The sequence below is a fragment of the Pecten maximus genome, chromosome 11 (genome assembly GCF_902652985.1).
Source record: "Pecten maximus chromosome 11, xPecMax1.1, whole genome shotgun sequence".
In the NCBI taxonomy this organism is placed as follows: domain Eukaryota; kingdom Metazoa; phylum Mollusca; class Bivalvia; order Pectinida; family Pectinidae; genus Pecten; species Pecten maximus.
In genome coordinates, this window is record NC_047025.1 from 40,730,046 (window position 1) to 40,743,641 (window position 13,596).

The 13,596-nt window shown below is 34.5% G+C and overlaps 1 protein-coding gene across 2 annotated transcripts; it reads right to left on the reverse strand.

Annotated features, from left to right (window-relative positions):
• Nucleotides 1-2,081: 2,081 nt before the first annotated feature.
• LOC117337257 (ubiquitin-conjugating enzyme E2 variant 1-like) lies at nucleotides 2,082-13,485 on the reverse strand. Of its 2 annotated transcripts, none has more exons than XM_033898148.1 (5): nucleotides 13,424-13,485; nucleotides 7,688-7,836; nucleotides 6,412-6,534; nucleotides 5,057-5,189; nucleotides 2,082-3,799 (listed from the first exon to the last, which is right to left on the reverse strand). In XM_033898148.1, exons 1-4 carry the CDS (start codon nucleotides 13,446-13,448, stop codon nucleotides 5,061-5,063), a joined length of 426 nt encoding a protein of 141 aa, XP_033754039.1. In that variant the 5' UTR covers nucleotides 13,449-13,485; the 3' UTR covers nucleotides 2,082-3,799; nucleotides 5,057-5,060. The 2 variants fall into 2 exon arrangements, with proteins under 2 accessions (XP_033754039.1, XP_033754040.1); XM_033898149.1 differs by having other exon boundaries at nucleotides 5,053-5,189.
• Nucleotides 13,486-13,596: the final 111 nt, after the last annotated feature.

Genomic DNA, 13,596 nt, shown 5'->3' on the forward strand with positions numbered 1-13,596 from the left:
TGTATTACATGGATCTGTATAACATGGATCTGTATTACACGGATCTGTATTACGTGGATCTGTATCACATGGATCTGTATTACATGGATCTGTATCATATTGATCTGTATTACGTGGATCTGTATTACATGGATCTGTATAACATGGATCTGTATAACATGGATCTGTATTACATGGATCTGTATTACACGGATCTGTATTACATGGATCTGTATTACACGGATCTGGGATCTGTATCGCATAGATCTTTATTACATAGATCTGTATTACATGGATCTGTATAACATAAATCTGTATTACATGGATCTGTATTACACGGATCTGTATTACATATATGTGTATAACATAGATCTATATTACATGGATCTGTATCACATGGATCTGTTTAACATGGATCTGTATAACACGGATCTGTATTACATGGATCTGTATTACATGGACCAGTATTACATGGATCTGTATAACATAGATGTGTATTACATGGATCTGTATTACATAGATCTGTATTACATGGATCTGTATCACATAGATCTATATTACATGGATCTGTATCACATGGATCTGTATCACATGGATCTGTATAACACGGATCTGTATTACATGGATGTATTACATGGATCTGTATTACATGGATCTGTATTACATAGATCTGTATTACATGGATCTGTATTACATAGATCTGTATCACATGGATCTGTATTACATGGATCTGTATAACATTGATGTATAACATAGATCTGTATTACATGGATATATTACATGGATCTGTATTACATGGATCTGTATAACATTGATGTATAACATAGATCTGTATTACATGGATATATTACATGGATCTGTATTACATGGATCTGTATAACATGGATATGTATTATTACATTGATCTGTATTACATGGATCTGTATTACATGGATCTGTATTACATGGATCTGTATTACATGGATCTGTATTACATAGATCTGTATTACATGGATCGGTATTACATGGATGTGTATAACATATATCTGTATTACATGGATCTGTATTACATGGATCTGTATCACATGGATCTGTATTACATGGATCTGTATACCACGGATCTGTATTATATGGATCTGTATTACATGGATCTGTATTACATGGACCAGTATAACATGGATCTGTATTACATGGATCTGTATTACATGGATCTGTATTACATGGATCTGTATTACATGGATCTGTATAACATGGATGTATTACATAGATATGTATAACATGGATCTGTATGACATGGATCTGTATTACATGGATCTGTATTACATGGACCAGTATTACATGGATTTGTATAACATGGATCTGTATTACATGGATCTGTATAACATGGATCGGTATTACATGGATCTGTATTACATGGATCGGTATTACGTGGATCTGTATTATTTCTACTGGTAAATTATAGACAATGTCATACCACAATCACTCCAGTCTTTATGGGTAAATAATGGACAATGTCATACCACTATCCCTCCAGTCTTTATGGGTAAATAATGGACAATGTCATACCACAATCCCTCCAGTCTTTATGGGTAAATAATGGATAATGTCATACCACAATCCCTATAGTCTTTATGGGTAAATAATGGACAATGTCATACTACAATCCCTCCAGTCTTTATGGGTAAATAATGGACAATGTCATACCACAATCCCTCTAGTCTTTATTAGTAAATAATGGACAATGGCATACCACAATCCCTCTAGTCTTTAAGGGTAAATAATGGACAATGTCATACCACAATCCCTATAGTCTTTATGGGTAAATAATGGACAATGCCATACCACAATCACTCCAGTCTTTATGGGTAAATAATGGACAATGTCATACCACAATCACTCCAGTCTTTATGGGTAAATAATGGATAATGTCATACCACAATCACTCCAGTCTTTATGGGTAAATAATGGACAATGTCATACCACAATCCCTCCAGTCTTTATGGGTAAATAATGGATAATGTCATATCACAATCCCTCCAGTCCTTATGGGTAAATAATGGATAATGTTGTGTCATAATTCTTTAGTCTTTCTAATATGTAAATAATAATATCAAACAAGAGACTTTCCATACAACAGTTTTATTCAAATGTGCAATGTTTTCAACTATCTCAAGAAATAGTATTACAGCTTCTTAAAAGACTCCAATGGTACACAGATTCTCATACCATATAATCTGTTTCCATATTTTCTATTTGCTGAAGATACAAAAAGATTATCTTTGCTGTATACTGAGAACATTAAATATTGTTTAAGGAAAACAGAAATTTTTAGAAGATACTGATACAAGAGATAAATAAGCAAAGATTTCTTAGTTTAAATGTAAGATAGCAGTTTTGCGTTTCTACTTACAGTACCAACTTAATTTAGACAAGAAAAAGCACACACAATTTAAATACATTGTACCCGTTTTTACATTTCATAAAATACAAAATGTACTTTGGCATCAATCTGTACTGCTAAATCTGGAAATTTATCATTTTTAGACCAGTGTCATTTCTAAGATTTGTATCGAAAAGAAATCACTTCAACACAGCTTACCGGTATATAAGATCATTTCATTGGCTTGTACAAGGACACAAGTTTAATTCACATATTACATATCGATAGTGTGGTACAAAAACTCAGTATTATCCTGATTGTATATTACAATATTATTAGGTGAAGCAACTACAATTAAGAATTCTTAAAATGTTATACATAACAGACATATGTGAGTCAATGTTATATATAACAGAGACATATGTGAGTCAATGTTATATATAACAGAGACATATGTGAGTCAATGTTATACATAACAGAGACATAAGTGAGTCAATGTTATACATAACACAGACATTTGCGAGTCAATGTTATACATAACACAGACATTTGCGAGTCAATGTTATACATAACACAGACATATGTGAGTCAGAGTCCCATCCCAGGCTAGTCATGTTCTTAAAGAAAAAAAATCCTCCTCTGATATAAGTGTTACTTACTGGACAACCTGCTCACAAATACAGGAACTTAAAAATAAAAAATTGTCAACCTTCATCTTTACATACTTTTATAACTCATATGAGCACAGGGAAGATAAGAAACCGTATTCCAGTAAAGCATTTCAATTTTCTTTCTGACCAAATCTCTGTTCTCACATACCAGATATAGAACTAACATCTAATTTATATTCAGCTCAAATTGGTACAGAAATTGAAGCTGGCACATTAAATTATCATATATCATTTCTAGTGGAATGATATTTCGAAAACCCTAATTACATTAAACAAACAATAATATGAAGTTTTCTAATAAAACCAAGTTATCTCTTAAAATCTCCCTTTTGAATATGCACAGCAAACAATGTATATACTACTTTTTATAGGTCAAAGTTGGGGGGAGGAGGAGGGGGGGGGGGGGGGATAAAAAACAGGAAGATTTGCTTGCACAAGTGATGATACAGTCTATACTACCTGCTAAACTGGCAATGCCTTCTTGTCCCCATTTCTTCCAAAACAAGACAAAACAAAAGATACTCAAGTAACATGAACATATATACATGATCAGTCCGAGATAAAAAGTCTGAGCTTTGCAAAAAGGATTGTTTACATTTCTACTGGAGACCTGATGTGTGAAAACAACAAATGTGGTAATTATATAACCCCATGCTTATTTTAAGATGTCTCTCATTTTCTTGTCGCCAATCTGTCCCAACTTGTTCCTGGCGGTGAGAAAAAAGTATGTAAGTCCTTTCAAGTTCCAAATACCAATGGTGGACAAACTAGGGGGTCAATGAAGTCAATACTGCAAAGAGAAGCAACAACAGCACGTAAGTATAGTGTTATACCAAGTCCTTCTTTTATAATCCATCGGTTACCACTGATGTTACTTATTGACTATTTGTAACAAGAGGCCTAATGGCACTGATATCTCATCTGGTAACAGTATGTTAAATAAGTAATATAAATAAGGTATATATATATATATACACTAGGAAATGTCGGTATGACATGATGGCCCTCCTAGAACTTATACTATGATGTGAATACGAACCTGTGGAGGTGTAATATACGTCATTGATTCAAACAAGATGTTACCCGGATGAAATTATACTGGTTTTCATGGTAGTTTTAAGAAACATACCTAACTAGAACTGTCATCATAAGATTTCTTAGTTTAAATGTAAGATAGCAGTTTTGTGTTTCTACTTACAGTACCAACTTAATTTAGACAAGAAAAAGCACACACAATTTAAATACATTGTACCCGTTTTTACATTTCATAAAATACAAAATGTACTTTGGCATCAATCTGTACTGCTAAATCTGGAAATTTATCATTTTTAGACCAGTGTCATTTCTAAGATTTGTATCGAAAAGAAATCACTTCAACACAGCTTACCGGTATATAAGATCATTTCATTGGCTTGTACAAGGACACAAGTTTAATTCACATATTACATATCGATAGTGTGGTACAAAAACTCAGTATTATCCTGATTGTATATTACAATATTATTAGGTGAAGCAACTACAATTAAGAATTCTTAAAATGTTATACATAACAGACATATGTGAGTCAATGTTATATATAACAGAGACATATGTGAGTCAATGTTATACATAACAGAGACATATGTGAGTCAATGTTATACATAACAGAGACATAAGTGAGTCAATGTTATACATAACACAGACATTTGCGAGTCAATGTTATACATAACACAGACATTTGCGAGTCAACTGTCATCATACACACCCCCCCCCCCCCCCCCATAATTTAACTGCACGGATTACCCTGAACTCTTACACGGCACCATTTTGTAGTATGTTTAAACAATTTTGAACTTGGTAATTATGCGAGTACCAGAAAAAACCTACCTGGTCAAGCAAGCAACCATCACATCTTTTCATGTCCAATTGAGGAATTGAACCCGAAATGCCAAGGTGAAGGAATTAGAGTGTAGGCCATCTGACCACATTGTACCTCTGTATTGGATTATCACTACACATAGCCAATCAGAGACGTGGTAATAACAACAATATGATTTGTAGTACCTACTGATTTAGTATTCTCCGTCGTTTGGCTGCTTGCATCTTGAATTTTCTTTCAATTTCATTCGATTCCTCAATGCAACCAGTATGCATTGAATAGTGCTAGCGGGTTTCCAAGGAAATAATGTCTTAACATCCACCTGTGAAATAAGTAATTAATATAACATGTATACATTTTTACCTGTAAGTTAATATAATGAAAGAGAAATAAACATGTTTTAATCCTATTAAACCCATAAATCATAGGTGTGTTCAGGATTCAGAGCGCTCATAAGCAATTCTTTCTGAACAAACATGCATGTATCAGGGTTTCCAGTGCACAAAGACCTTATGGTTTGTACAGATTTTTCATACCAAATTCAACTTTTCAGGAACCTTTTCTCAATTTTCCAGCAGCATTTTTTGTCAAAACTTGTAGGGAAATGTATATTTTTTTTTTTATCTTTGATGTGATTTAAATAAAAAGAATATTACCATTGATTTTTTTTTATTACCATTGATTTCTTTATTATCATTGTCCCAGAATTGATGTGGGAATCTGTTTCTTTGGCTTTAGAATTCATCAAATAAAATGACATAGGATTATGTTTCTTACTTCCTTTAGTCAACATCTCTTTAATATTGCAATGCCAGATATGCACATGCATGGTGTCTTTCCCCCCTGGAGCAATAAAACTATTCAGAAACATATTGCGATGAAAATTTTGGAAATGTTTTTCAATTAATCCATTATAAGACGCAGCATTAATTATATGTAGTTTGCATCACCCACAAATTTCTGATTTCACTTTAACATTGTACAGAATGGAGATGGTGAAACAGTTTGTATTGTTGGCCATGGGCCATAGAGATGGGATATTAAGCTTCTCGACCTTTTCATCAATCATTCTTCGCAGTTTCAAATTACCAATGGGATATGAGGGCACTTTCACTCATTATACCCATTTCTATATCCTTTGACACACCAAGTTGTCTATATGTCATATTTGCCCCAAAGTGACTTTTACCCATTGGTACTTGAATACAGTATCTATACCCTATATAGCTAGATCTTGGAGATGCTTGAATACAGTATTTATACCCTATATAGCTAGATCTTAGCCTTGAATACAGTATCTATACTATATATAGCTAGATCTCGTAGATCCTTGAATACAGTATCTATACCCTATATAGCTAGATCTCATAGATCCTTGAATACAGTATATCTATACCCTATATAGCTAGATCTTATCCTTGAATACAGTATCTATATATATATACCATGCATATATAGCTAGATCTCATAGATCCCTGACACAATGGGATTAGGATGGCTACAATATTTTAGAAATTGACAATCAAAAGCTGTTGAATACTCACCTCTCCATCCATGTTTACACCAGATAAAAGTATTTTACTTTTAAATTTTACAACAGGGGGACATCTTGGATAATTTAAATCACATGTTATGTGTACTGTGTAGATTTTTGATTCATATGGGGTCTGAAACAGAACAAATGTTATTAAAAGGTTTTTTTATCTGACAATGTGTAATAAATTATAAAGTATATATATGCATAATGCCACCCCACGTGCACCCCTCCCCAAATTACATATATTATACTTGTTCAGTTATATTGCTACACGATCTCAAAAATAACAACATAATTCATACATTATTTCCCAACTATACATATATTATACTTGTTCAGTTATATTGCTACACGATCTCAAAAATAACAACATAATTCATACATTATTTCCCGACTCCATATGAATGACATCATGTTTGGATACATTATTACACGACTCGAAAAATTACTACATACATGATCCATACATTATCACCGACTGACTCCAACAAGAGACCCATATATATTCGGCCTGTATCGATATCGCTCACCTGGATATCTTCAGTCTTAATTAAGGTTCATTTCATAGTTTTCCCATATTCAGATCTGCCTCTCATTGTCCAACTACAGTTTCATCCACTCAATTAAAATCATGATCATATATATCAGTACCATATATTTTTGTAAACATTTTCTAATTTAGCGTTCTTGCTCCAAAAAATGTTCAAAGTAAACTAGAATACCGACAGGTCATGATCAGCAGGGGTGTGGTCGTGTGGCTATATATATATTACCCACAATCATCAAGAAGATATCTAATATTTGACTCTGTATAAATAACCAACCTTTTCATGTAAGTACTTTTCAAACCTCAGTGTATATTGTCACTAACAAGTCCATTTTTATTTACCAGCAAAATGTTGTACATCACAAGATTACATAACATTCAATAGTTTCTTTAAAATCGGAGTAGTACTTTAGGAGGAGTTGTCTGGACAAGCCTCAACCAATGAGAAACTGGCAGCCATTTTGAAAAATGGATTTTTGAAGAAAAAAAATGTGGGATGCACAACTATATGTTACGTGACAGACAGACGGACGGACGGACGGACCACGGACGCATGGCGATTTGAATAGCCATCCATCTGATGATGGTGGGCTAAAAATGTAGGAGGAGATCTAGATCTCCAGACAAACAAAGGTTTATGCCAGACAGGCAGACAACGCCATACCATAATAGTCCTGTCAAATTTGACAGGCATATATAAATATCCTAATTGATGATAATAGCAATATAGTGTTACATTAGGGGGTCCTATGATTGTACAGGTCCAGGACGACAATGTATCATCATTTTCAGATGAGAGTCCCCATGATACTGTTCCATCGCCAGAACCTTTTTCCCCGTTTTCCAACTCTTCTAGAAGTCGAAAGTTTCTTGGAATAACAACACCTGCAAAAAGGTCAAATGAAAACTCAATTACATATAGAACAACTTAACTGCAGATAACTTTTTCATGTTGAGAAATCATAGCTAACAACAGGTACCATACATATGTAGACCCATGTACGGAACCATACATCCTTGAAATTCTACGTAAGTAACCTTATTTCAACTGTATAAAGGAGGTCTACAACATGAATATTACATGATACATAATTTCTGTGTTTGATACTATCTAACATTGTTTGAACAAGTTCAAAGTTATCTCAGTCTTAATCATAAACATCAGGTTTATCTGGTTATTATTTGCCATTTGATGCCCTTATTTTGTGATTATGTTTCCTCTGATGCCCTCATTTGTTGATTATTTGTCATTTGATGCCCTTATTTGGTGATTGTCATTTGATGTCCTTAATTGGTGATTATTTGTCATTTGATGCCTCTATTCAGTGGTTAATTGTCATTTGATGCCCTTATTTGGTGATTATTTATCATTTGATGCCCTTATTTGGTGATTATTTGTCATTTTATGTCCTTATTTGGCGATTATTTGTCATTTTATGCCCTGATTTTGTTATTATAATTTGATGTCCTTATTTGGTGATAATTTATCATTTGATGCCTCTATTTGGTGATTATTTGTCATTTGATGTCCTTATTTGGTGATTATTTATCATTTGATGCCCTTATTTGGTGATTTGGCATTTGATGTCCTTATTTGGTGATTTGTCATTTGATGCCCTTATTTGGTGATTTGTCATTTGATGTCCTTATTTGGTGATTATTTGTCATTTGATACCCTTATTTGGTGATTATTTATCATTTGATGCCCTTAATTGGTGATTTGTCATTTTATGCCCTGATTTGTTATTATAATTTGATGTCCTTATTTTGGTGATTATTAATCATTTGATGCCTTTGTTGATTATATATATTTTTCATCTGATGCCTTTATTTGGTGATAATTTATCATTTGATGCCTCTATTCGGTGGTTAATTGTCATTTGATGTCCTTATTTGTTGATTATTTGTCATTTGATGACTTTATTTTGTAATTTGTCATTTGATGCCCTTATTTGTTGATTATTTGTCATTTTATGCCCTTATTTGGTCATTTGTCATTTGATGACCTTATTTGGTGATTGTTATTTGATGCCTTAATTTTGTGATTATTTTTCCTCTGATGCCCTCATTTGTTGGTTATTTGTCATTTGATGTCCTTAATTAGTGATCGATTTCCCTACCTTATGAAGATGGGGACACTGTCAAAGATCAAATATGACTTAGTCTAGCATATTTTTCTAAAAACCCTTTTGGAAAACATGAAGAGAACCCAAGTGACAGCTGTTGACACTTGTTATAGTAACACTTGACACACACTCATGTACATTGTATGACAGAGATTGAGCATAAGGTATACTAATATATTATAAGACTTTTTCATATGTGTGTATGTAGAATAGGGATATTCCACCCGAGGGGTCACAAAATGTGGTGAAACCCGAGGCTTGCCGAGGGTTTTACCACATTTTGTGATCCCGAGGGTGGAATATCCCTATCCTACATACACACATAATGAAAGAGTCTTTTTCTCTCATATCATTACTGAATTTCTGGCGAAAGTGTCCCTCAGTCATCCATTTTCTTCAATTTTTTAATTTCTTTATTTTACGTTTTTACTAAATATACTTGTGATATTCTGAAAGATCATACCCTATTTTGACAAACTATGTTTGAACACAAATTTCATTCATTTTGTGGTTAAGTGATGAACGAATGAACAATTCGCCGATAAAAATTACCGTAACTTGACCGACTTTTACGTGGCCGTGATCAAATTGTCAACATCTGAGAAAAAGAAGTTCTATCAACAATACAGAAAGCCAATGCTGAAATGAGTTTTCCAACTTCACATATAATTTGATTTGCACCTCGACATATTTGATCATTTCACAGAACACACTGTAATTTTAAATGTCAAGTCAGATTTTTTTTTTATAAAATACTACGTCACTGCATGATGTCACGACTGTCATTGGAATTCCATTCATAGTTCAAGGATATTGAAAGTGATGTCGATCTCGATCGCCATGACGCGGCGATGTTTCGTGGCTGGTAATTTTAAATTCACTGTGATTTTGGCAACTTCGTGTGTGAACCTGCAAACAGTGACTCTATACGAGTATTCGATCTTTTCTGTGACATAGGATTATATGTGTTTAACCGGTTGTCTTGATGGAATGACGAAGGTAGGTCAGTCGATAGGCTAACGATGGTCATATTGAAAGGCTAGGATGGCAGTTAGTTTTCATGGTTACTCTACACAAATACAGACTCTGAGTTACAATTGAAATAAATATTTTTATATGAACATCGAGGGGTGTCATTTTTACCGAATGTTCGTTCATTTAAGAGCCAATTCCCAACTTCCAAATACACAGGTTACTGAGTAGGCCTAACAGTTACTGACAGTACAGTAAACAAATTCCAGGGCCCCCTGCTGACGCAAACGGAACCATTTCATAGGTTGTGACGTTTGACATTTTCTTTTTTATATTTTTTTATGTATGGCTTTTATTTTACTTCCTCTCATTGCCAGGTGATTGTGTGTGTTTACATGATTTTAATGACAAATGACAAATCTGTCGGGTAAGCCAGTCTGTACTGTACTGTAACTGTTACAACAGGCCTGTAGGCGTAGTCTAACTGTTTGTTACAGTAACGGAGTTATGTTCGCTCAGATGAAATGTCTAATCATTTAACCGTGTAGCCCTATTGATTTACTGCTGATATGATATATATTTATCTAAGAATGTATGTATTTTTATAGTTAAGTCAAACGTTTCAAAACCGACACCGACGATAAGGACTGTCGGATGAGAACACAAGCAAACGACGTTGTGAGAGTTGTCCCCCTTGAACGCAGATTAATCCGTGCGCGTGAAATGCTATGTAAGATAGATTTATCTTACATAGCTATCTTACATGGGCAAACTCTATCCAACATGGCGAGATATGAGAGAATTACAGCTCTCCCTTCTTTGGCTTAAACTGTGACTGCGAATAAATCAGCACATACAGAAGACTCAGCAGATTAATGAGCTCCTGAATCAATAAAATAATCATGACGTCATCTCCTTGGTCTAGATCTTCTCAGGATCATTTCTGGCAAGTTCAGTTCAACAGCACTGGTGGAATTCGAACTTGAGAAGGAGTTTAAAATGAGTTTTTCAAGATGGCGGCTATGACGACCATCTTGGATTTCGGATTGGCCCGAGAAATAACAACACTTGGTCAGGATCATCTCAGGATCATGTCTGGCAACTTTCAGCTCAATAGCACTGGTGTAACTTGAGAAGAAGTTTAAAATGTGTTTTTCAAGATGGTGGCTATGGCGGTCATCTTTGATTTCGGATCGGCCCGAAAAAATAACAACACTTGGTTGGGATCATCTTAGGATCATTTCAGGCAAGTTTCAGCTCAATAGCACTGGTGGAACTTGATAAGTTTAAAATGTGTTTTTCAAGATGGCGGCTATGACGGCCATATTGGATTTCGGATTGGCCCGAAAAAATAACAACACTTGGTCGGGATCATCTCAGGATCATTTCAGGCAAATTTCAGCTAAATAGCATGGCACTTAAGCTTGGACATCTCGGCACCTATGGTTCGGGACACCTCAACACATTTCAAGGGTCACGTCGAAACTTTTCATGGGGCACCTCAGCACTTTTCGGTACTTTTTAGCGTATTAATTTCTTTTGAAATTTGTGTTTATTTATCATGCACAGATGTGAGTACGAAATGAAACATTGTAAACTTTTTCTCCCAAAGTGTTTGTAGGGCATTATAATTACACATTTTTTTTTGTTTTCACATACATATCCTGTCATCATATACAGGTGACTAAGCAAAACGAAGCCCTGCCCTATATGTTGTTGGTAAAATACTGCAAAGTATTACTTTTGAAGTCTGTTGGAAATTTTAACTTCATCAAACAATGCTGCTAATGTTTCTACAGGTGTATGGTTAAAATGGAATTGACATTTCAACCAATCAATGATGATATTGTAAAATGAAAGATTATAGGGGTATAAATTAAGATCATGAACGATGGATAATACTTCCATATCCATGGCCGAATCCTCGGAAACCTGTGTTTCTTGCACGCGTATTGTGCAACCGCGACAGGAGGTACTGCAATGAGACAGCTGTTCACGTTGGCAGCACCGAGTTTGCAACTCTGGTAAGTACTTAAATGAATTAGTCGAATTACATTGTATATGGAACGTGTACTAATAATATACACTTATCGGATTACCTTGCAAAGTTATATAAATTCTTGTATTAATTAAGCATTTAATTATATATTTTAAACTTGAAATTATAACCGTGTTAAATTCTAAATTCCTTTAATACATATTTCATTATCATTTAGTTTCCATTAACAAAATATTTGATATTAAAATAATTATTCATATCCTTCCCGTTGTACTTAGCAATTTATTTAATTATAAGTTTGACTATTATCATATATACGTCCCATTGTACTTAGCAATTTATTTAATTATAAGTTTGACTATTATCATATATACGTCCCATTGTACTTAGCGATTTATCTAATCATCAGTTTGACTATTAGCCATTTATTTAATTATCAATTATATTAATTACAGTCGAATCTGTCCAAACGACCATCTCTATTTAGCGACCCTCTGTTCTAAGAGACCATTTCAATTCCTCCCGAGCGTTTTCGCTATATATTTTAACTCTATTAAGCGACCCTCTGTTTACGCGACCAGCGACCACAATTTCTCGTTCCCGTGATAAAAATAACTCTCCAATAAGCGACCAGAAGTCTCCAAAATGCCTTACATTACCATTTTCGCCTTAATAACATGCAAGTAGTTTTACTTTTCGTGCAAAAGGACGGGGGATGAGGCGAAGTGACCGTCTGGAATTCTGACGATTTTCAGACGTTTTATATACGATATATCAATTTGCATATACGATTACAACAAAATCCAAGAAGGTGTATACGTTTTGTATTCAGAAATATCACATTCAACAATTGCAATCAAAACATCTCATTCAGCTACTTAAGTACCGGCTTGTCTGTAAAAAGTGCCGAGATGTTCAAGTGCCGAAATCATAAGTGCCGAGATGTCCAAGGGCCGAAATCATCAGTACCGAGGTGACCAGGCCAGGTGTCGAGGGGTCTAGCATAGCATTCGTGCCAGGGCCAGAGGAAACTCGGGTTAATGTTCCCATTGCCAGTCACGGGACATCTTTTATTTGGTCATATATTGAATGCATCTTTTAGAACATGCCAGTACCTTACATCAAAGTCTGTTATTCCCCGATTAATGAAAGGGATGCTGGTGAATTAATATTCATGCATTTCAATGTCTCCGTGACGTGAGGTTGCCATGAGGAAGTGATGGCTGGAAAAAAGGTGATTTTTTTTCTTCCCAACACAAGATGAAATAAACCGAAATAGAGAAAATGATTAAACAGACAAAAATACTCGCTAATTGCACTTTGTAAATGTGAAAAAACTTGGTAATATACCAATAAACCCATATCTAATCTGTACCTTGTGATGCTCCTTTATGCGCCATGTTTTTAACGCCGTCTAATGGAGGACCGGAAACGGATTCCGGATTCTAAATACCGCCATAGTGTATAGTATCATGGACTGCATAACAACATTTCCGTGACGGAATGCTAGATATCTACTAACATCCAGTCACATCATATTCTAGAAAT